General features: G+C 45.6%; 1 protein-coding gene across 1 annotated transcript in view; it reads left to right on the top strand.

Moving 5' to 3' along the window:
• Nucleotides 1-747: 747 nt before the first annotated feature.
• The window catches only part of LOC104527963 (paired box protein Pax-7), a 30,147-nt gene continuing 7,643 nt past the window's right edge, over nucleotides 748-23,251 (top strand). The window contains exons 1-2 of the mRNA XM_029085920.1: nucleotides 748-853; nucleotides 15,957-16,156. Of these exons, the coding sequence (XP_028941753.1) occupies nucleotides 748-853; nucleotides 15,957-16,156 (306 nt within the window). The remainder of the gene's footprint in view (nucleotides 854-15,956; nucleotides 16,157-23,251) is intronic.

The following is a 23,251-nucleotide window of genomic DNA, read 5'->3' as shown; positions in this document are numbered from 1 at the left end:
ATATCATTATTTATGTACCTAAAAATTCTTATTTTTCCAAATACTGCTACTTTTTATATAAAAAAAGGTGCGCCTCAAAGTTTGTAAATGTTTTTGATGGAAACTGTGTGTTTTGAAAGAGAAACTCTTCTGTCCTCTGGCAATGAAATTGATCCAAGTGAAAATCTGCAAGAATGTAAAGCAATATAAATGTTAGATTGTGCTTCTAGTAAAGAGAAATCTGTGCTGTTCCTACGGGTTTTCTACGACTGGCTGTGGATGGTTGTTATGAACTTAACTGAAACTGAGTGTAAACATTTTTGACCCAGCTGCTGAAATCTGTATGTGCTGGATTTTACTGGTATTCCTTTGTGGAGCAGGTACTACCATATGATTTCATGGCTCTGGACAGCACCTACTGCAACAAAGCTCCCACGGAGCCAGGCAAAATCTTTACTAATCAATGCGAGGGGAAGATTGTTTGTAGGTACAAAGAGAGTACTCAATCTCCACTGGTTTGAGATGGCTGCCTCCACCTAATACTAAGTAGGTGCGGGGCATGTGCTGCACTTGGGAAGTTTTTCCCAGCAATATCATCATCTCGCGCAGATCGCAGAGACACAGTGTGCAAAGCGTGCCTTTAAAAGACCCGCTTGTGGCCTGCGCAACGAGGTTCAAGGCTTGCTGGAACTTCTTGAGTTGTCTCTGCGTGTGTCAGCTGTCCCCGAGCCCAATACCAAACAGGGGACAATACAGACAGATAAGATAATGGATGAGAAGGGAGTGGAAAATCTCTCCTGTATTCTGGTGGCATTTCTAATAGCGATAGCGCTGGCAGCATTGGACCGAAAAGCGTATCCATCACAAAGGGCTGGTAAGTCCTCTCCAGCTCCCACTGTGACGCTAAAGCCGGTTGCAAATATCCAGGGCTGGGGCCCCTCGCAGTGGGGAGTGGAACGGTGGCTACGTGACCCGGGGCAGCCCTGCCATTCCCAGAACGGGGCTCAGCTCCCATTGGAGCCCAATGCCTGAATATCCCGGTGGGGTTTCTCTCCATCGAAACCACTGCACACCCGGGGTTAAAATTAATATCCAGGGAGTATGGTCAAGCTCTTTGGCTTGTGTTTTGCTGAGGCTTCAAGTCTAGGTCTGTTGCTTACTCTTCGGACTGTCCCCCTGCATAGTTTATTTTTTATTATGGAGAAAATTGTTCTGATGTTGGCTTGTTTGTTCTGCAGTTTAGAAAATATCCATTAAAACAAACTAACGCTCTAGTTTTCAAAGGGCACCTTTGATTTCAAACCTTTGCTGACCTGTTGGATTTGCTCGATGGCATCTGAATGCTCTTCTTGCTGGTTAGTAGAGGAGTCTGCCTTGTTACTGCTGCTAACAGCTCCTGCTCTTCTTGCTGGTTAGTAGAGGAGTCCGCCTTGTTACTGCTGCTAACAGCTCCGGGTTGTCCAGCAAACTCATGCAACCCAAGAGCTTGTTCTCTCTGGGATTTTTAAAGCATGAAATGGGAATCTTTGGGCATGGAAGAAAGTGTTGAAGTAAGAAGGGCAGGTTAATCAATTACTTGAATAATGTGTTAGAGCTGCAGGTGATATTCAGTCAAGTGATGCAAAAAGGTATGTTTTTCACCTAACCAGGAGTTTGAGACTTGTTGTAGGAGTTATGCAGCACATCTGGCAAGGTGCAAGGAATCAGACCAAGTCATTACATTTTTTTTGGCATTATATTCTAAAAAGGATCAGCCAGTGAACCCAGCAGGCACCTGGGAGTCAGGACATCCCAGTTTTATTCCCAGCATTGACTCAGATGTGTTAAAATGAATTTCCACCATCTAGTTCCCTCGCCTTGTCCTGCTGCCATCATTTGTCCATGTTTGCTTTGGTACAGTGCAAACCCCCCACCTAACCTTAGTTATGACACAAATACAAATAACAGTTAATACTGTTTCACACTCTGAAACACAGAGAATCTGGACAATTCAGACAACTGCATTTTTGAAGTGTTTCAAATTTCAGGGGGAGGTAATTTCTTAATTTAGCTAAGCCAACTTACCTTATCCCAAGAGGAAAATCTCCATGCTTGCACCCTGAATGTCCTCAGCGTGCAGAATGAAATTATTTACCAGCTGAAGAAGTATGAATATCAAAAGGTTCATTAAACATTCCAGCTAATTTTCTCTGGTCCGTAAAATTTGGTTGGGAAGAAGGGGTGGATGAAAGGGGTTCGGCTTTTGCATGGTCAGTGCTCAGCTTTCAAAACTGTACGTGGCGTGGAACTAACTTACATGTTACCGGGCCCCTCGAAGGGTGAGTGATTCTCATGTGGGCTCATCAGTAGCTGGAAAAATATTTTCCTTGTGACACTTTGTGCACTTGCTCTGTCCATTTAAACTGAGGGTGAGAATTTCCTTCTTGTAACACTTTATTGCTCCATTTTTCAAGTTGGTATCTTTGGATTTCTGACTTTTTTTTGAGTGAGAGTTGTTAGTACCTATTTTATTTACTGATTTTGCTCAGAATCTGTTTTTATTAGCTGCTAGTGCCAGTCTTACAAGTAGCTCGGGAGATATTTTTCACATATATGAAAGATATATGAATATATATGAGATATCTCATATATTTCACAAGACCCCTTGCTGGTCTGAGGGCCAGAAATCAACTCATGCCACAGAAGACTACATCTGTGTGTGCAGGTCCCAAAGAGCCAGGCCATAGTAGTCACAGGGAAACCCACAGTTTGATGTTAGAGACATCATGTCTCTAAAGAACACAGTACCAACTCTTTTGATTTCTGTGACTGGCAAAGGGCACATGGTGAAAATGGAACTAAAACAAGACAAGAGGCTTCTGCAAAGATCCCAGGACTGTTGGCCACATGCAAGAGGGGAATAAAAAAATAAATATCATCTCAAATCATAACTTTATATTGAAATGAAGCTACTTCCTAATGGAAAAAAAAATATTCTAACTAAATAATTTGTAAAACAAAGCAAGGTTTTTAATTTCAGGTCAGCTGAAATGTTTCTACTACCTTAGATTAAAATATTTTGATTCTTTATTTTAAAAAAACCCAAAGAACCAACCAAAAACCAAACAGTCCAGTCAAACAGAAATTATTTAAGAACATCCTGAAACACTCTCACCTCCCTGCATTTGGGGGATTTGACTGTCAAGCTGGAGAACACAAGATCTTCACAGTTTTAACCAAAATAGATCTAGTAGCAGAAATGCCTGTTCCATCTGTGACTGGCAGGCTAGAACATTATTCTGCACGCAGTCAGTCTCTCCATCTGGTCAGAGCAGAGCTCTGCTGCACACATCCTTCTGGTTTAATGATGGTGGGAAATGTTTTTGACTTTACTTCTTGAATTCTGAAGTAAGAAGTAGTTGTGACAGGTTTCAGCTTATGCTGTGGGTCTGTCAGGGCACAGTTGCCTCATCGGATCACAATCCAAGAGGGAGAGAGATCATCACAAGCTCCTGGAAGATCCCTTGTTACATTTTAAAATACTTAAAGAATGTCATGTATCCTGAGAAATACTTGGCAGATAAAGCCCACAGAATATCATGCATCTATAGCTATCAACCTCCTGAAAAAGCTCTTCTACAGGGTTGGAGACTTTGAAACTTACTTCTGTCTTGATCTTGGCCTTGTGTGACAGTTGTCCTGCCTTCATCAGGGCTAAAGGACATGATTAGCACAGCTCCGCTCTGGTGGTGGGATTGGCCTTCCCCTCACCCCTTTAGAGGAATTTGCATCTGAGACTCCAAGTATTTAACTTGGGCAAAATATATTCTAACCTTTACCGCAAAAATAAAACTGCAGAGCTGTGATCTGAGTGGAAATGGAGGCTGTGGACATTATGTTGTCTTCAGAGAGCCTAGCATGGCTCTGAGCTTAACACACTTCGGTTCTCTTGGAGTGAGCTGCCTCTTTTATTTCAGCTGGGCACGTTCACTCTGGAACCTAGCGATGGAAAGCATCAGCAGGGAAAACATTTTGTAGTCAGTGCTAACAGGCATGAATGATCACCAGTACATCCATCGTGATGCTGTGCCTGCTCCTCTGGGAAAGCATCTTGTTACAGTGTCAGAGGTAGCAAAAAAATTACTACTGGATTTCAGTGTCCTATCAGCAAAAGAGGCGCTTCTGTCACCTGCCTTGTCACTCTGCTCTGGCAGTTTTGCTGGCAGCACCACTGAGGCTCTGTCACTGTGGATGTCTTTGAGCACCATCACCTAAGAAACAGCAGCGTGTGAAGAGGTGGTGTAGTTTGCTCACTTGTGCCTGCGCTATGCCTGCCCTGAAGCAAACATCCACCAAGCAGGAGGTAGGGTGTAGTATCGAACAGGTGAGCACAGGTTCTGGTTTGGCTGTTGGGCTCCTGTCCAGTTTGGCTCTCAAAGAGAATCCCTGTTCCAGGACCTGTTGGAAACCATCATGCTTCTTCTCCTTGCTGGTGGTCAAGAATAAAAGCAAAAAGACCCTGAACAGTCACTGGGACAGCAGGTAGCAGATCTGTAATGGTGTCCCTTTTCTGGCTGCCTTGCCCCTTGCTTGTGCTAGCGCAGCCTCCTCACTCCTCGACCTTGTCTTGCTCTGAGCCACCTCCTCCCCCCTCTCCACCCCAAGCTTATTTCCCGGCCGCTGGAGGTTTTAATATTCAAGCCGTACCTTCCACATGAGCTGTGCTGAAGAGTTGACGTGTCGGAGTTTATTGATATCACATCGGGCTGCGCGGGGCTGTCAGCTGCACATTCAGCCTTCAGCGACCCCCTAAGGTGCGGGCTCTGGCAGCTCTAAAGGAATCTGCACAAAAACGCCTTTTTGTTTTGTCCAAGGTGAGACAATGCGGACAGGGCCCTGCACCAGATGACAGGGCTGATAAAGGACCAAGCGGCGCAGGGATATCTTTCTTTCTTTTCACTCCTTCATTCAATCCTTCTTTCTGTCACTTGCATTCTCTCCTCCCTATACTTTTCTTTCTTCTCTTTCTTCTCCCGGCTCGGCGAGCAGAGAGCAGCAGAGACAAGCAGAGGGGTTCAATTGCAGGCGAATGTCACAGTCCAGCTTCTCAACACATTTTCAGCGGCAGCCGGAGTTGCTGTTGGCCAGCTTGACGAGGGGCACACTCTGCTTGTGGGTCCTTTTCTCCCATAGCTCTTTACAATCACATAATTTGGTGTTTTCTGCGTAGACTGAAATTAATGTAAAGCTGGGAGTGCTTGTGTGTGTGTGTTTTGGGAGGAAAAGGAGGCAGGGGAGGGGTGTAAATACAGAGAGGAAGATGGGGGAGCCTGGAGAGAGAACCAGAAAGCAGGTGGAAGTAGCAGTGGGGCAAGAGAGGATGTGTGTGTGTATACACATATATAGATATATATATACACACACACACATATATATATACACATACACACACACACACCCACGCATATGTATGTATATATATTCTGTATGTGCATATGTAAGTAAAAAAAGCATGAGGACACAGGAAATGGAAGGAAGCAGAAGAGGGGCAAAAGAATCAGATGTTCTCCAAGGACAACTGCCTTAACGACTCTTGCTGCATCCCTCTGTTTTCACAGACACGGTAGAGGCCAAAGTAAAGGAAGCAAAGTGGTCGCTCGTGCCTGCTCTCACACACCTCTTGGCTTCAGGCGGTCGGTCTGACATTCAGATAAATGAAGCCGGGCTTGCAAACAGCAGGAGGAATGTGTTTCTCATGTGTGGTTAAGTGGTCTCTGGTGCCTCATTCTCACGGGCTGGTTTTTCAGGATTGGGAAAGGTTTATGAGGTTAAATTTGTTTATCTTTCCTGAAAGAGTCTTATATTGAAAGGTCTTTAACTTGATGTATCCAGCCAGGGAGGCCCAGGGCTGGAACAGCAGAGGAACTACAGGACAAGATTAAGGGCCGTTGGCAGAGCTATGTAGGGGTTTAGGATGAAAATAAAAGAGGGTGTTGCGAATTGGGATGGAGGAGCAATGATAGAGCTGTGCAGGGACCCCAGGGTAAGAATAGCGAGGCAGCTATCGGCCAAGATTGAGATGTGCTGGCAGAGCGCGTGGGGCCCAGAACTGGAACAGAAGGGGTGGCAGTACTTCAAGTACATGAGCAGAGCCGTGCTGGGACAAAGCCAGGGGGAGCAGAGGTTGTCACAGAAGAGAAACTGTGAAACCTGGATTTGTGCGCCTCGCTAGGATGTTAGACATCTGAGATGGCATGTCTGTGATACGTGCCATGCTGGTGAACATGTTGCACCAAGTGGATTCCAGCTCAGAGCTGGAGAAAGGTAACTTTTGCTTTGGTATCACCCTGTGGTGCTTCTTGCTCAGTCAACCGTGGGAAAATTACTAAGTAAAAAGTACTGAAATAGGTTAAAGATGGGAGATTGGGTCTGGCATAGAAGAACACATGTTTCTCGAGATGAGAACTGAGGTGTAAGGGCAAAACTGCCCAGAGATGCCTGTGACCTGGCTGGGGTCAGTTCTGAGTCTCTCTCCTGTGGATCTGAGTGTTGTTTTCACAAAGGTGTCTGAGTAGCGCGGTGTCTTTTCTCTGACGGTGTTTCTCCAGGCACCCTCGGAGGGTGGTTATAACACATGTAGGGAGCGGTTAGATACTGTACTGTGCTCAGAATGAGGAGGCAGACTGGTGTAACGGCTCCTGGAGGTTCACCCCCTTACTGTAGAGTTTGTGATGACATGTGAACTTGCTGCTGAGGGAAAATGGGCACGGCTGGAGCACAGAGAGTGGGATTACAGCAAGCTGGGCATCACCAGGGTTTCCTTGTGTCTCCTTTGACCCCCAGCTGGATGTTCAGCCCTGTTCAGGCACAGCATGAGCTCGGTGCGTGAGAGTCAGGGACTTGAGCTGAGCGTGAGGGACAGGCTGTGTGCTGACTTGGGGCTGTGCCATATCGCTGCCCCAGGGAAGCTCTGAGTACCTCTGCTAGGAACAGTGCTGAAACAAAACACGGGGCACCCAGCTAAACATGTACATTTAATTTTACTTTTTGGTCCTACTGTTTTTTCAGCCCCAGGCATCACATACACACTGGTCCTTGCCTGGATAAAGAGCCTGGCTTTGTACACCGCAGGCCAGGTAATCTGTTTTGGGCTTGCCTGCTCCTTTGATTTGTAAGTCAAGGTGGTTATCAAAGGATCAGATCTCCCATCCTGAATGCTAGCAGGCTTCCAGCAGTACCTGTGCCCAGTTGTCCTGTGCTGCTCCGACCCTTAAGTGGGACATGTTTGTGTTTTTCCATCAACTTCCCTACATCTCTGAGAAATTCTTTGTAGGGAACTGGAGAGATGAAGGTGAAAAGGGTAGAAAGCAAAAAAAGAGAAAACTCCAGAGAAAGTGAGCAGACCTTTTCTTCTCCCTGCCTTTTTATTCCCCCTGTATCCCAGCTGGTCTCCCTTTGCTTCCCAGTTTTGGGAGCACTATTGATGCCTCTCTAACTGCATCGTTTCAATTCAAGTAGAGGAGCCAGCGAGCCCCTGCGGTCCCTCTCGTGCAGCCTTCCGCTGGATCCTGCGCCTGCCACAAGCACGCGGCTATGAATATTGAAGTGAAAAAGGGGCCTTTTATGGACTTCACAGATGTGCTGGGGAGTTGGGGCAGGCCTCATTACCTCGGGGTTCTTTAAAAGGCCAAACAAAAGCCAGAATTTTTTTGGGTGGAGGGGGCAGGGAGGCGAGAACTAGCAAAAAGTTGAAAGAAAAGAAAAGACGACTGGAGTTGATGGATATTCCATCTGTTTATGTTCAGGCCAGTGCTGGGAATTAACAAAGGCTGTTGGAGACGTAGGCTCTCTTTCGCCCTCCCTCTCTCCCCATCTTCCTCCAAATGTGCTGGATGATTTGGTTTTGTTCACTACTTGCAAGGAACAGAATGATGCTGTGTTTTTTGTGACCATGTGTCTTTGCGTGGGGGCACTGCAGCTGGTACCTACGCTGCCAGACCCTGATTTGCGGTAGGATTTGTTGGGGCCCTGATGCCTCTTGCTACTTTCACATGCAGAGTAGATGGAGCCTCCGGGGCCAGATCCTTTCACGGAGATAAGTGAGTACAGCTTCTTGGCTTTTACCAGAAATGCACTGGTGAATATCAGCCGAGGGGTTTGCTTGGTCTATATACATGGCATGGATTATCAAAGAGCATCTGGTTAGGGATGCATTTCCTTCTTCTTTGTGGGCTTGGAAAAGCTCTCATCTCATTTAACTTCCAGCTTCAAGGCAAAGGTACATTCCCAACCTGAAGAGAGCTACATGGAATGGCTGCAGTCCATCCAGAGAGGAAGGCAGAGAGCTGTTGGTTATGTCTTCACTCAGTGCAGGTCCTCATATTGGCAGAATGCTTTTGGTGATGGATTACTGTCCCATAGGAGAACAGGGTCTCTCTAGCTTTTCTTTCCAAAATTTTGTAGTGATCCACTTGATCTAGCCTGTGAACCCAGCTAGAACTGGGCCCAGAAGGCTAAGGAGCTTGTTCAAGGAGATGTAGGGATTCTGGAGTGGAAAAGGGAGGTGAATTTTGGACCTCTGTGCATCCCAAACTGGCACTCTAACCAAAAGGAAATTTATATTCTTTTGCTTAGAAGCATATATGTATTTCATGGCCTAGTGCCAGGTGAGATCCTCCTGTGTAAGAGTTTTCTTAAAATCCCAGAACCAGCCCATGAGTTAGGAGACAAATTCTGGCAAAGCTGGGATGCTAGGAAGTTTTGGGGGAGCACTCAGGACAGCCAGGACCAAGTAAAACTTAACACATCACACCACCTTTGAGCCTTCAAGCACAGCATATGAATGTGGGGCTCCTCCTGGGTCAATCTTTGGGATTCAGACATGGAAAAACCTTTGGATACCATGTTCCCAGACAGAACAAGTCGTGTGGTTCTCACCGTGGTCATCCAGCTGGCTGACCGTGTCCCGTCACCCACGTGTGGGGAGCTGTGCGCACTCGGACACCTTTTGCATATGATCCTTTTTCATCCATTAAACTTTCAGCTTTCCTTTCTCCCTCCTTCCTCCAGCTTCTCCTTCCACATACGATCTCACTCATTCAGTAGAGATCTTGACATGATGAAGGAATTACCCAGCTGTGAAACACCTCTCTCTCTCTGACCCCCCACCCTTTCCTCTGTTCCCCCCAGACAGACAGACAGACACACACACTGTCTGTGCCTCCCTGTTCAAGAGCATCAGCTCCACTGTGAGTATTATTTCCAAGTTGTAAAGCCCATAATGGCTATTACCTCAGTCTGTGGTTTGGTTACAGCTGGGCAGTTCAGTGCCTGAATTTAAAAAAAAAGAAGAAAAAAGAAAAAAAAAAGAAAAAAATCCCCAACCCTTTCTCTCCGAAGGCCCCACACTAATGCTTTGCTGAACACTGCAGCCCCCAGCTGAGCTGTAAATGACTTTTTCATTTTTCTAGGCCTGCTACCCAGTCTGTTTGGTATTCAAGGGCACCCCACCAACAGGGACTATCATTCTGCTTGGGCCGAATTACTTGATTAAAACGCATATCAACTATTATGTGATTCGTTTGCTGCCTCTGCTCCACACCACAGCTCTCTAAACTATGTTAAACTGTAATACAGCTGCCTGAACACCAGCAAACGCTGGAGAATGGGGAGTTTGCAGGTTGAGAGAGGAGGGAGGGGGGAAACTCAAGCTTTATTATATGTGCTGTGTCGATTATTGGGGTTTTTTGTGTCTGGGAATGTGCTTGGACAGGGAAAAGGGGGGGTGAGAGATGAATTTGAAACATCTCTGTCCCCCTTTGCAGTCTCACCTGCTGTTGAATAGGTTTGGAGAGGAGCAGGGGGTTATTCTCTGCACACATATGCACCTCTCTCATTGTGAACTCAGGACTTCATCATTTTCCAAGAAAAGAGAGCAAAGGGTGTTCTGGTTTTCATGTTGGAAAGAAAAATCAAGGCAATACAATTCCGTGCCTGCGACGCTGCCACTGTGTCACCCTTCTCTCAGGCTTTTCATAGCCTTGTTTGCATTTTGATGGGTTTTGTTTGCTTTCTGCCAGAGGGAAAGGCAGATGCTAAGAAGTCAGGGAGAGTTTCAGCTCTTCCTTCTGAAGCTGTTGACTGCAGCATCCAGCACAGGGGACATGCTTTGTGAATAAACAGCAGCATCTTGCTGGTCCTTGTTCATCCCACATCCTTTTGGGGGAGTAGAAAATGCAAGGTGTGCGGTCCCAGCCTTCCTGCTCCGCAGATGTACTCTAGCCAAGGTCCACAGCAAGGATCTCAGCTGTAATATATCCTTTTATTTCAGACCTTCATGACAGTGTACCCACAATTGGGAGGTGAGACGGATACCTCCTCATTGTCTCATGGCAATGTGGCTCCATTTATTAAGGTGATGTCAGGCAGCAAAAGCATCACATGGAAAGTGAAGCCTGCCCTTTTCAAGGTCATTGAAAAACTCTTTAATTGTTTTCCAGCATAAAATAACTTGAAGCTGGTTTATGTAGCTGAAATTCAGGTACACATGGGACTGGAAAGATGTGTGTGCAGATGTTTGTGCAAGGGTAGCTGTTGGGGCCACCAAGCTTTGGTGGATGGACAGCATTGTGAAAAAGGGGGACCTGGTGTGGGGCTGTAACGTGAGGGTGCTCAGATCTTGCTGGTACCTTCAAAGTGAGATTTTTCTTACTTCTCTCATGCTGTTAAAGCCAAGTTTCCCTGTGGCTGCAGTAGCTTCCCAGCCAGTCACCTCCAGCTCTGGTTCCCTGGAGCGTTGCTGTTGCTCCAGCAATATCTGGGTGAGTTTGCTGAAGCCAGTTGCAGCACAAAAGGTACAGTTGGTAGCTAAACCATTCACAAAACCATACCCTTCCCCCCTCTTCATCTCCCCTCTGACACACATTTAATTTTTAGGATGGTGCAGCTGGAAGCAAGAGAGAAAGAGAGAGAGGAAATGAGATGAGAAATACTGAAGGAGAGAATGTGCAGCTCCCCTTTACCCTCTAACAAAATCCGATCCCCCCTTTAATGAATGCGTTTTCATGTCTGGTCCTGTCTGCCAATCCTTCCAGACGGCACCAAGGTGCTTCACGACAAGGCAGCAGGTCCTTGTAGAGCATCAAGGGCTCAGTCTGAGCCTGGAGGGTCTTGTTGTGGCCGATTCCACCTAATCCTGTTGATTAATTTAACTCCAGGGCTAAGGGGTGCCCAGGAGCAGTGAATGGAGGTGGAGAGGAGACAGGCGGAAGGGGAGGAAGGGGAATAGAGGAGTGAAGGGAATAGGGAGAGGGAGGACAATCCAGTCCATAATTATGGAGGGTTTTTCTTCTTCCTTTCCTCAAGGTCCAGTCCAATTCTCTTCCTTTCAAACCCCTCCAGAGAGCTCTGCCCAGCTCTTGCTAATTGTGCCCCAATCTGAATTGGCAGCATTATTCAGGAGTGTGAGTTTGTGGGCCATAATTTTCACATTTCCTCATGCTAGAACAGATCCCAGAACAAGCCCAGGCTTATAATTGTCACCTTCCCTGTGCCACCCTGTACAGACACCTGCACACACCTTCTGGCTGCACTCATTTCCATGGGGAGAAAGAACCGTTCTGCTTTCTTCAGTTTTCCCCAGCTCATCCTCCCTGAAGATGTGGGACTTGACACTGATCCACGCCAACCTTCAGCAAGTCCCTTCACACCGTCTTCTCTTCCCCCCTCGCAGGAGCCACGTTGTGTCTCTGCTCCAGGAAGGTGCCTGTATATTTGAATAGCCCCTCTGAGCAGAGGGAAGAGCCCGTGAGTTTTCACACGGGCAGCTTTGCTTTCATTCCCATCATGAAGCCTGTGTCTCTTTATTTCTAAGACTATTGCAAGAGATTTGAGCAGTTTGGGTTTTTTTCTTTCCAAGCTACAGAGCAGTTGTGCTAAATAATAAAAATGTAATCACTCTTAAAAAAAATTAAATAAATTAAAAATAGCAGGATCAGTGTGTGTGTCCTGTAATACACACACTTTTAGTATTTCCCTTTCTCTGACTTGTCCTCCCATGAGATTTTCCCCTCCTTTCACCTCTCCATTCTGTTCTTTTCTGTCAATCTTTAGCCAGTATGATATCCCAGGGGAGTTGTGTATCGGACAGCTAGCTGTTTCCCATCCTTCATCACAACTAGTGATTGGTAAGCCACACAAGAAGCTGCTGCTAGATATTTCTCCACCTTTGTCTTTACAAAGGGTGTTCGTTGCTGTCTGTGCTGAGTAAGTGTAAAATGCTACCAGTGCATGTTAATGATTATTTCTATGGCAATATCCCCGTCGTGCTGGAGGCTGCAAACTGGGATTCTCCCGCTGCTCATGCTGCTGGCAGTGCCATACATCCATTTTTCACACAGGGATGTGTAACAAAAAAATGCAGCATTCAAGTTTTGGATGATTCCCCCTGGATTTGCCTAGTGAGGGAGTTTCTTTGAGTTACTCCTGCAGCTTTGTAAAACTTCTCATTGCACAGAAATGCAATGATGACATGCAGTGGTTTGTCCAGCAGGTTTCAACTGTTTAAGAATGGAAAAGACCTGTTAGATTGCAGCTTTGTAAAACTTCTCATTGCACAGAAACTTAGCAGAGATGACAGCAGTGGTTTGTTTCAGCTGTTTAGGAATGGAAAAGACCTGTTAGATCCTTGAGTTGCATCTTAGGCAGGTAAGAGAGAGTGTCCCCTGATAATAGGGGAGGCATTAGACAATGGGCTGGTACTGCAGTCTGTCTCAGCTGAAAGACTTTCTATATTATTTAATGAATCTGTGTCTGACAGCAGCAGCTGCATCGTACTAAGACCAGCTGGTTCCAGACATACCCTGGGATTTTTCTTGCTCTCTTGGTTTCATCTTTGTAGTTGAGTTGTTGGAGCCTTGGACTTGGCACTAGGAGCTGCGGCTTCTTTTCCCAGCTTTACTCCTGACTCACTGGGTGATCGTAGGTGGGTGACTTCCTCCATCCCTGCCATGGTTGTAAAATGGAGATAATACCAGTTGGGAGCTGTTTGGAGACTTGTGGATAGAAGATATTACATCAGTTTATGTGGAAAGGTTCAGCTCTCCACCCTCTTAACCCTGTAGCCAGCGTGATGGCCAGCACGATCGCTGGTGCTTCTGTGAACAGGACAGATTGTTACTCATGACAATCAGTTGTCCTCTCCCATAACTTTGTGGCCAAATCAGGCCTGGATCCTTTATTAGGAGCATAAAGCTATGGAGGAAAGTTTGGCTGTTTCCCCTTCCAGATTTCTGCAGTAAAAAAAGTGAGCAAAGTGAAGTGTGGGAGATGAAACACGTTACACATCCTTTTCTAGGCTCTTGTTTTTTGCCCTTCACTTGCCTTGCTCTATAGGGTGTAGGAGTTGGACCAAGCACATGGACAAGCCACAGGCAGATGTGACAGCGTTACTCTCAAGTGGGCAGAAGAGTTAGATCTTCAAAAGTCATTTTGACATTGCTGTCACCATAGTACTTGCCAAACAGGTTGGGGCTGTGTTATACCAGGATTGAAACATGCCACAGATGACAATTCCTGTGCTAAAGAGCTCAGGGGCTGAAAGCTGCTACTGAGCATTTCTACTAACTATATAAAAATGTGTATTTACTGTCAAGAAATATGCTCAGCTGCAGAGTTAAATGACATTTAACTCAGTTATATTTTTCTTCCTCTTCCTCACATTGACCCTCTCACCTTCATCCTTATTTTTTTTGTGTATCAATTATTTCCAGAAAAGATAGCAATTAAACCAATAATAGTTAATGACTTAAGTGATTAACTGAAAGAAATTTACTGTATGCTGTAGGTTTCCAGATGTGCTTTTGCACAGTGTGGTACTCCAAGGTCCAGATGTGCTTCTACCTGCCCCAAATCATCTGGGACCCAGATGTGGAGGGCTGTTATTTTCAAGTACAGATGTTCCTCTTACACCACTCGAGACTCTAGACCTTCCCTGAAAATGGACATAACCAAAAAAACTAGTTTAGTAACAAATCTCTGCAGTGTACGGTGAAACTCTCTTCAAAATGTGGGACAGATGTTACTCCTCTGAAGTCAACAGTGAATTTCTCGCTGACTTCAGTGGGAAATAAAGGGTTCTTGATTTAAAAAGATGAACATGTGTAAAGACCCTGTGTATTGGGGGAGCCAGAGCTAGAAGAAGGGAAAACCTCTTGTTTGCCTCCAAAACAAGCCACCCACTCCTCCACAGCAGAGTTTTTCTGACCCCAGCACAACTGTAGTTAGCTGAGTTCTGACACCGCATCCTCCCCGTGAAGCCCCAAGACATGAAAGCATTTTTGTCCTGCAGCATGCTGAATGCAAAGGCATTTTGTGGTGATCTCAGTATAAACAAGTCAGCTCTGAGGGGATATTTGCCTCGTACTCCTCAAACTGCCGCCACTCTCCAGCAGCTGTTGGGGAAGTCACAGCTGCTGTTCCCAGCTATGGAAAGAAAAAGGCAGATTTTTGGATGATGATAGTGTAGGAACTGAACAAAAAGCAAGGACTGCAAAACACTATTAGTAACTTTAGGGAACTTTATCGTTGGGATAAGCCTATATAAGTCCTGTTTCTAATCCTAAATTAGCAAAGGTTTACTCAAAAGAAGAAACATTTCTCTGTGAGCACAGTGTTGAAGCAGGTTCTGCCTCTCAGTCTGTCTGTGCAGTCATTCTGAAAGACACCAGTCAAGCTTGGTAGGGAAAAATAATTAGTGCACGTTTAATGACTTTCCTGTTTTAATGAGAGAGAAGGAAAAGCTGACAGAGAGCAGATCTCTCACCTAGCTGAAAGTTTTCATATATCATATTCTTCCTTCTCTGCTGCCATGAACCAGTGGCACATTTTCCACTCTCCCAAAGACAGACATAAAGTTTTGGCCTGGCTGAGATCCTCCACACATCAACATCTGCACCGCAGGGAACCTGCACATCACACATCTGGGAAACCCCAGCTTTGCTCCACGAGAGGCCTCAGGCAGACCCTGGAATCACAGCTAACGCTCCTCTTGGTGTGTCCCCTCTAAAATCTGCTGGGTCTGACTCTAGATTTGATGCCTATCAATGTGATGTCTTCTGCTTTATCTCCAGGCCAAAAAAAAAAAGAGCAAAACTGGGTTTACTTATTCCAGCTCTAGTTGTTCAGGTTTGATAAGGGCCTCAGGGAGGCAATAGATGTGGCCCAGGGTTCAAGGCAGCGAGAAGGGAAAGGTGAAGGTCCAGGACAAGTGAAGGTGGAGAAAAAAGGAGACCAGTTAGACATTGGTAAAGAACTTCCATGGCATCGTACTGCTGTAGGAGTGTGGCCTTGTGCAAATCTCCTGCTTAAATTTGGAAAGTTAAGAGAACATCTGTATCCTGTGGGCAGCTCAACCCAGAGGTGAAGAGTTAGAAAAGTTTTTTCCCAGCTGTAAAAAAAATCCTTATATTTCTTTTTTTTTGTTTTCCTTCCTGAGGTGGTTTTTAAACAATTGTTATCTCAAACATTGATACCTGACAAAACACAAGAGGAAGTTGGGCTGCACAAGTCAAGGCATCGTGTATTGAATTTTTTATGTGCTTATTTCAGCTTCCACATCTTTTTGGTGTTAAAAAGTGAAACTCTGAATAGTAATTTCAAATAAAAACATGGCAATTTCTTGAAATAATTTAAGCCAACAACTGGAAGTTTTTTCTCAGTAACAATTTGAATAGGGGACTTTGAGCCATTCCTTTCCTGCAAACAGTTCTGGTTTTGATAACTTGACTTTTTACAATGTAGGGGGAAATATAGTGTCAGGAAACCACAGAAATAGTAAAAAACTGGTAGATGCATTATACATGGACAGAGTATTTGTTTTGGTGGACATCATCACAGTAGAGCTGAGATTACTTTGCTGGACTGCTTAACTCTTCCAACAACCTTTCCCCTGTGGATTTTTAACCACACAAGCCTCATCTCCCACATCTTTCCCTCCCCAGGTAACAGGCTGGACGAAGGCTCTGACGTCGAATCTGAACCAGACCTGCCTTTGAAGCGCAAGCAACGCCGCAGTCGAACCACTTTCACTGCTGAGCAGCTGGAGGAGCTGGAGAAGGCCTTCGAGAGAACCCACTACCCAGACATCTACACACGAGAAGAACTAGCTCAGAGGACCAAGCTCACCGAGGCCCGAGTGCAGGTAAGGACTAGAGCCAGTGCGTGGCAGGTCAGCCTGGTGGCACAGCTTCTTGTTGACCTTGGGGAAGGAGATGGTGGTGGTGGTGCTGGGCATGAGGGTGTTGGAAAAGTGGTAAACATGGACGTACTTCTTCTCTGGAGCCACATCCACAAGGATCTGAGACTTAAAATCCAGTTTTGCAGATTGCCACGTTCCCATGGATTTGCAGATCCGCCATTTGGATTTGGCCCGTTGCAGAGGTACCAGCTGGAGGGTTTCTGTCCAGGTTGGGACCAGGAGCCAAACTTTCCCTAACTTGGCAAGGCATTGAGCTCTCTGTTTGCTGTTGGAGGAAATTCCTCCATTTGCCCAGGAGGAAGCAGTGTGTGTGTATGTTTGTATTTGGTGTTTTAAGAGAAATCACACCATTTACGAACTTTGCCCAGGGGAGAAGATCATATTTTGCAAAGTTTGCAAGTTCTGTGTGTGAATTTTCATAAAACCTTTTTTTTTTTCCTCAATCTCCAGAGAGCACAAAAAGGTTGGGGGGAGGGAAGAAGAGGGGAGGAGCAGGAAGGGAGGGTTTGGAGCCGGGGGATTCTGACATCTACACGATTAATAGCCCTTGTGGGAACTCCACACAGAGACCCTTATGTCTTCCAGATAAAGGCTGGGTCAGCAGTGTGTGCAAACACGCAGAGGGATAAGGAGTGTGAACAGATCGGGGGGTATAATAGAGTCCCTTGGGGAAAGGGAAGGAAAGGGGGAGGGATTGGGGATTGTGCTGGGTTAAAGAAGTGAAATGGAGACCCCAGCAGTCTGTCCTCCGTGTGGCCAGTGCGATTAGGTTTGGGGCTAAACACAGAGGTCTCTGCACACACAGCCCAGAGTTGGACTGCAGGCACTGGGAGAGGAGGGCAAGAGCACTGCAGGTTTGTGACAAGTAGACAGTCAATTAACTTCCTCCTCCAAAACAAAACAGGCTTCTCTGGTTTTGTTCTGTGGTTCTCAGGATAATGAGCTTGATGTGCTCACTCAAAACCCAGAAGTTTGTGCTGTTTTCCCCCAGCTGCCTGGGAATGGACACTTCCCCCCACACCTGGGACATTCACTGGTTAAGGACTTTTCCCATTCCCTTTCTTTCCCAAAGAAGTGGTAAGCCAGTTGCAGCACTGCAGCAGATGCTCTCTCACCTCCCTCTGGCTTTTTCTTGAGAGCTACTGGATTTTCCTGAATCCATCATCCCTCAAGATTTGGCTATGGAGACTGCAAAAAAGAAATCTAGCAAACTTTCAACTGATTCTGGTTTTGATCTTAGCCAAAAGGCTGTGCTAGGGTGTTCCACACTAGTGTTGCACACAAGCAATAGTGTTCACTTGCCAGCTGTGTAGGTTCAGAAATAGATAGAACCTGGGAAAGTGGTTAATTTAGGCAACTAAGCTACCAAAAGTGTAAATTCCCCCAATTTTGTTTTACATATTCTGTTTTTAATTAGTCTTGCTTGTTATAGATGGACATAAGATGTTAAGGAGGAAATAAAAAGAGATGTTTTTGTGGCATACAGATGGAAAAAACCCCTCAAAAAACGGAGTTTCAGGGGAGAACAGAGTTTAGGTAACACCTTGTTATGGGGTGAGAGAAACCTGCGTTGCATGAGCCATGAGGAAGGGAAAAGCCCTGAAGTGCCAGGCACTGCAAAAACCAGAGGCAGGTTCTCTCTTTTCCAGGGCATTCTGACCTCAGTGTGACAAGGCTGGGAGAAAGGAGAGAGGCAAAAACAGGAAGGGAAAGCTAAATAAATAAATAAAGAGAACCTTTCCCTCGTCTCAAGCTGTGATCTCTGAATCCCCCTACTTGCTCCCAGGCAGCTTGCGTGGAGGTTCCTGCCAGGGCTCTAGTAGCAGCTGTTCTCTGAGGCACATTCCTGATGGCTTTCTCATTCCGACATCCTGGCAGAGTCAGCTTCTTCCCACCACTTTTAAGCCTGCCGCCCCTTGTAAAATTTTCTGGATATCAGAGCAGATCTTTTACTGGCTCTCGGGACCTACAAACATTAGTCAATCAAGTTCTTGTGGAACAAAAAAAAAAAAGCAAGAAAAAAAAAGCCACACACACACATTCACACATGTACCCATCCAGCAGGGAATCTTCTACCACCTTATAGTCTTACTCCTGTCTCAACAGAGTTTTTCAGGCCTAGAGATGTGCTTTGGATTAAAGATGGCTGTAATAACAGTAGGGCCAGCTGAGATCAGGGTTTCTGGGTGCTAAGGGCTGTCTACCCATCTATCTTGTCCCCAAAAGCTTATCATGTTACCAGGTAAAATGGGATGCAGACGTATGAAAAGTCTTTTGTGACTGTGGGTCACAACATGGACTTGAGAGCAGCCTTCACTGCTCCTCAACGTCTGGTCATTGGTTCATCCATCTTCTGGGGTCTCAGTGCCGCTTGCCCACTGCACAGCCAGACCTGGACGATCCCTGGATCACACCCAGGTCTGGATCACAGCTCAGGTGCTGCTGTCAGGCTTTCTTACTGTGTCTTGCAGACACAACATCCCTGCACTAGAATCTTGTTCTTATCACCGTACAAGCAGTGAACAAAACCAACCAGGCCTGTCCACCTCTTTGCTTCTTTCTCCTCCTCACCTCTCTGCTTCTTTCTCCTCCTCACCTCTCTGCTTCTTTCTCCTCCTCACCTCTTTGCTTCTTTCTCCTCCTCACCTCTTTGCTTCTTTCTCCTTCTGACCTCTTTGCTTTCCCACGTGAAAGGTGAACTTACCCGAGTCTCATTCGTTCTCTCTGATACCTGAGCATTCACCTACCGTGATCTCTTCCACATTTAAAGGTGATAGCTCTGTTAAACTTTATTGGCAGGCCTCAGAGTCTGGCTGGTCACACAGCTGTCCAGCTAAGTGGAAGTTTGACACGTTGACAGCTAATAAAATTCACAAGCTGAACAACAAGAGGGGGTGGTGGTGGGGAGCAGTTCCAAGCTCCGGTTTCTCATCTGCTAGGAAGATCATGGGAGGGTGAGCAATATTTTTGCAAGGTCACTGCAGTGTCTGTGTGGTTGAGACACAGGATTCCAGCGTTCAGACTTCAACACACCCAAAGGTAGGAGCCATTAAAAGGTTAATCCCAAATTGAGCATAGCCAGGGACAAGACTGCCATGGATTTCCGGAAGGATCAAGATTAGAGTGCCAAATCCATGGCCAGTGAGGCCACCAGTGGAAATTCCCACCGAGTTGTTTTTGTGCAAGGCAATGTCTTGACTCATGTGCCCACACTAATTGTCCAGTACTGAACAAATTCTTGCCCATCTGCAAGCTTCCATTTCCACCCTTCCAGCAAACAAGCTGTTGAATGCCAAGTGTTCATGGATTTAAAAATGAAGTCTAACAGCTAAGCAATTCCCTTAGCTAATTTAATGGAAGCTTTGATTTTGATCTTGAATGTATTTTGGGTTTTTACACCAGTTTTTGCAATTATCTAACTGATGATGTCAAAAGTTTTTACATGGGGGGAAAAAAAAAAACCCCTAAATAGGATTCTGTGATAATTTTGAACCTTTTTTTCCCTGACATTTCTAGAGAAGGGAGACTTTTCAGAACAACACTTTCTTATAAACAGTTTAGCTTTGTCTGTGCAGTGTTTTTCAATAGGAAAATAGTTGTCTGGGTGTGGAAATGACTTCTCAAAGCAATGCTAATGTCCAAAGAGACACCAGGTACATAAATCATGGCTCTAGGGAGTTGAAATTAATCCTTCTCCTAGACAATCCCATTTATGGATCTGTTTGCCCAAACGTGTTGCATTTTTAAGGCTAGTTACCAACAAACCTCAGTGCTTATTTCTGGTTTTTACCTGAACAATACCAACAGGAAGGAATATCAGTTAAACCAAAGCACTGCATGTGCCCAAATTGTTCTCAGGTCAACACCACAATCTCAAATCACTTAGAAATTTGTGTGCTGAAAATGTTTTTCACTAATAAATCTTGGTACATAGATTCCCACACGAACAGCTCATCTCCATATTTCCCTGGTGCTATAATGAGTCAGATGTGGCAGGCTCTGAAGTATTATCTCAAAAAGCTTTCCCACCAATCTACCAAAAATCATTCCTAAAAAATAGATGGCAGTTTTTTGCTTCTCAGCATCACCTGCAGATGATTCAGATGGTTCATACCACAGGCAGCTGGGTACAAGCACGCGTACCGCTAGCGAGTGTGTTAATCCTGGTTCCTATGGTTTGGGCAGTGGGTGCTTTCTGGAAATAAATAAGAAGCGTGAAGGGGTGGGTGCGTTGTGATGCTGATGTCTTGTTATTAATCCCCAGGAAATTCCATGCACTGAGAAACTGTGATTTCAATAACAAAATTAAACTAGACAGCAGGAGTCGCAACCCAGTGCTTTATTGATCATTTTTATGATGGACACCATTGTGATTTCTGCCTGGGAGAAAATAGATGTTTCGTTTAATAAAAAGGCTCAGAGCAATTCTGTCTCTGAAATCTCGGTGCATTTCTAGGCTACTCACATAATATGTATTTTATGACACAGTTTCAAACTGTAGTAAACAAACAGCCATATTCTAGATCGTGCTGCAGCAGCTCAGACATGCCAAATGGAGTGCTAGAAAAGAAATTCCATTCAATTTTGCTTGAAATTTTTCGCAAAGCAATTCTGTTCAGTGCAAAGAAGCTGAAAACCACCTTTTACCAGCAGTACTCTGCAGTCTAGTTTCTAGAAAATACATGGATTTCTCAGGAACTTCTCAAATATCTCTGTTGTGTGCTAGTGAGGACCCTGGTCTTTCACCAGCTGTCACTGTGGTCAAAGGTCTACCCTGTTCCTCGGGATGGGGTTTTGTGAAGATGAAGGCATCACACGGTAGGGCAGTAAGCAGGTCTCCCCCAGCTCTGAGCATTAACTGGAGTCATACAAAGCTGCTGGAGCCTAATGCTGTTTGCCTGGTGTTTTGCTTCCCAAACTCTTTGAGATGTGTCCAAACTGGCTCTTCTGAGGCAATCCCCCTCCCTTAAGGGTCAGCTGAGAATGTTTTCTTTCTTCCTGAGGGTCTGACTCGTTTACATTTCTTGTGAAGAGAGCTGTGATGAGGTTATGACACAACAGCTGCCCTGTGTTTTTGGCAGCAGCCGGGGCACACTGAGAGGCTGTGCGGAGGAGCCGGCAGTTGGGGCTCTGCTTGGCAGAGCCCTGGCTTGGCAACGCTGGTTTGCCACGGCACGGGGCCAGCCGCGCTCTCGCACACCGGAGAGTCCAGATAGATGGTCCACGGTGAGAACAGCCCCTGGCACCGTGGCAGCCGGCCCGTGAGAACCGCAGCGGTGCTGCCAGTGCGTGTGCCCAGGCACGTCGAGAGACCAGCCATGCGATGCCAAGCAGCATCCAGCTCCCAGGAGAGGTCGGGGCAAGGGCAGCGTGCTGTTCCAGCCACATTTAAAGAAGCAGCTCTGCAAGGTAAAGCCAGCGAGGGCTGAATGCAGCTGAGATGGTGAGGAGAGTCCAGATGCTTCCTCCTCCTCGTGTCTCAAGGAGATCTCGCTGCAGAAGGATGTTTCTAACGAGAGAGAAAGGTCGGTTGCAGTCTTGAAACGTCACTTTCTGTTTGCTCAGTGAATCGGTGCGTTGCTGCTGTTCTTTCACCTCTCTCCAGCCTGAATTAGAAACAGAAACGCAATGGGATTAAAGAGTAACCCATTGCATACTCGCCCCAGCTAATATGCTCCAAGTAAGCCCTCAGTCCACCTACTAGTCACATAAAAAATGCACAAAACCAAACTGTAAAGTAAATGACCAGGTATCTAAAGTACAGCAGCAAGTCTTTTTCCACCTGAACTTTGGAAAAGCCACAAATAATCTGTTAAAATTGCAAGCATGTCCTATGTCCGTGTCTAAGGGTTTGCTTAGAAAAGCAACAGCATTTTTAGTATTCATAGTAAAATTACAGTAACCAGCCCCCTTGGAAATAGAAATGTCCCACTGACAGGGAACATGGTCCCAGCTATGTAAGCCTGAGGGCATCTTGCTGGAGAGTCAGCATTATTTTATTAAGTATATTATACTTTACTGAAGATGAAAATGATAAACCTAATCCCGTAGTCCTTCTGGCAAAGCATTGGTTGAAATCAACAGGGATGAATATAAACTTCAGGACTTGCAGCATAATTTGACAAGACCAGCTTGTTTTTTCCATGTGGGACAGGGAATCTGTGAAACAAATGGGGATATTTATGTCAGCAAGTGCTCCTTTGAACTTGCTGACTTCTGCAGATGGAGGGATCCATTCAGTTCAGTGAAACAAGGTTTTTAAGTAAAATTGTGGAATTTTTTTTGTTGAAATGCAAAACCTGGAACTGACTTTTTTGATTGTTTGTCCTATTCTGCTTTTTCTTGGTCCGCTTTGGACCAAGGAGCAGAACTGCCAGCCTTATAGTTACAAGCTGAGAAAGGGATCCCCTAAACAATGTGGTAATGATTTGATTTTCTTACAAAGGAAAAGGGGCCCAGAGGCCAAAGCAATGAACGAGATCCCGGTTCCCTGGATGCAGTGGTTGTGTGTAACACTGTGCACTCAGCTGCTCTAAATGGAAGTCAGTGAAGTTGCACTGATTTATAGCAGTGGAGTGTCTGTCCCATTGTATTAAAAACAAATAGGGCCTCACAGAGGGTTTATGAGAAGAACCTTTATCACAAAATTTCCAGTCCAACGAGGGCACGGACCAGATTTCTCATACACTTTGCTCCTATACCCTGTGCTGAACCTCTGATTGTAGAAGAGCCACCCCACGGGGTGTGTACCCAGTAAAGTGAGCGATGGTGCCAAAGCTTCAGGCAGCCAGCGCGCGTGTCTCTCGTCTGTTCTCAATCTTCCCCAGCTAAGGAGGTTTTCTGTTTACTGGGACACCAATTAAATAGATTCTGTTTGGTCAACGATGGAAAATGTTTATAATAATCAGGAGGAGGCTTTGCCAGGGTGTTTTACTCTTTGAGCCACTTCATGTGGTGTTTAAGCTATTTTTAAAAGCTCGTAGCTTTTTCTTTTGCAAAGAAAATCTTGATAGTGGGAATCGACATGGTTTGCTGTTA

The sequence above is a fragment of the Antrostomus carolinensis genome, unplaced genomic scaffold (genome assembly GCF_000700745.2).
Source record: "Antrostomus carolinensis isolate BGI_N321 unplaced genomic scaffold, ASM70074v2 scaffold23097, whole genome shotgun sequence".
NCBI lineage: Eukaryota > Metazoa > Chordata > Aves > Caprimulgiformes > Caprimulgidae > Antrostomus > Antrostomus carolinensis.
The sequence above is the reverse complement of the archived record's forward strand: the minus strand, read 5'-3'. Positions and strand labels throughout refer to the sequence as shown.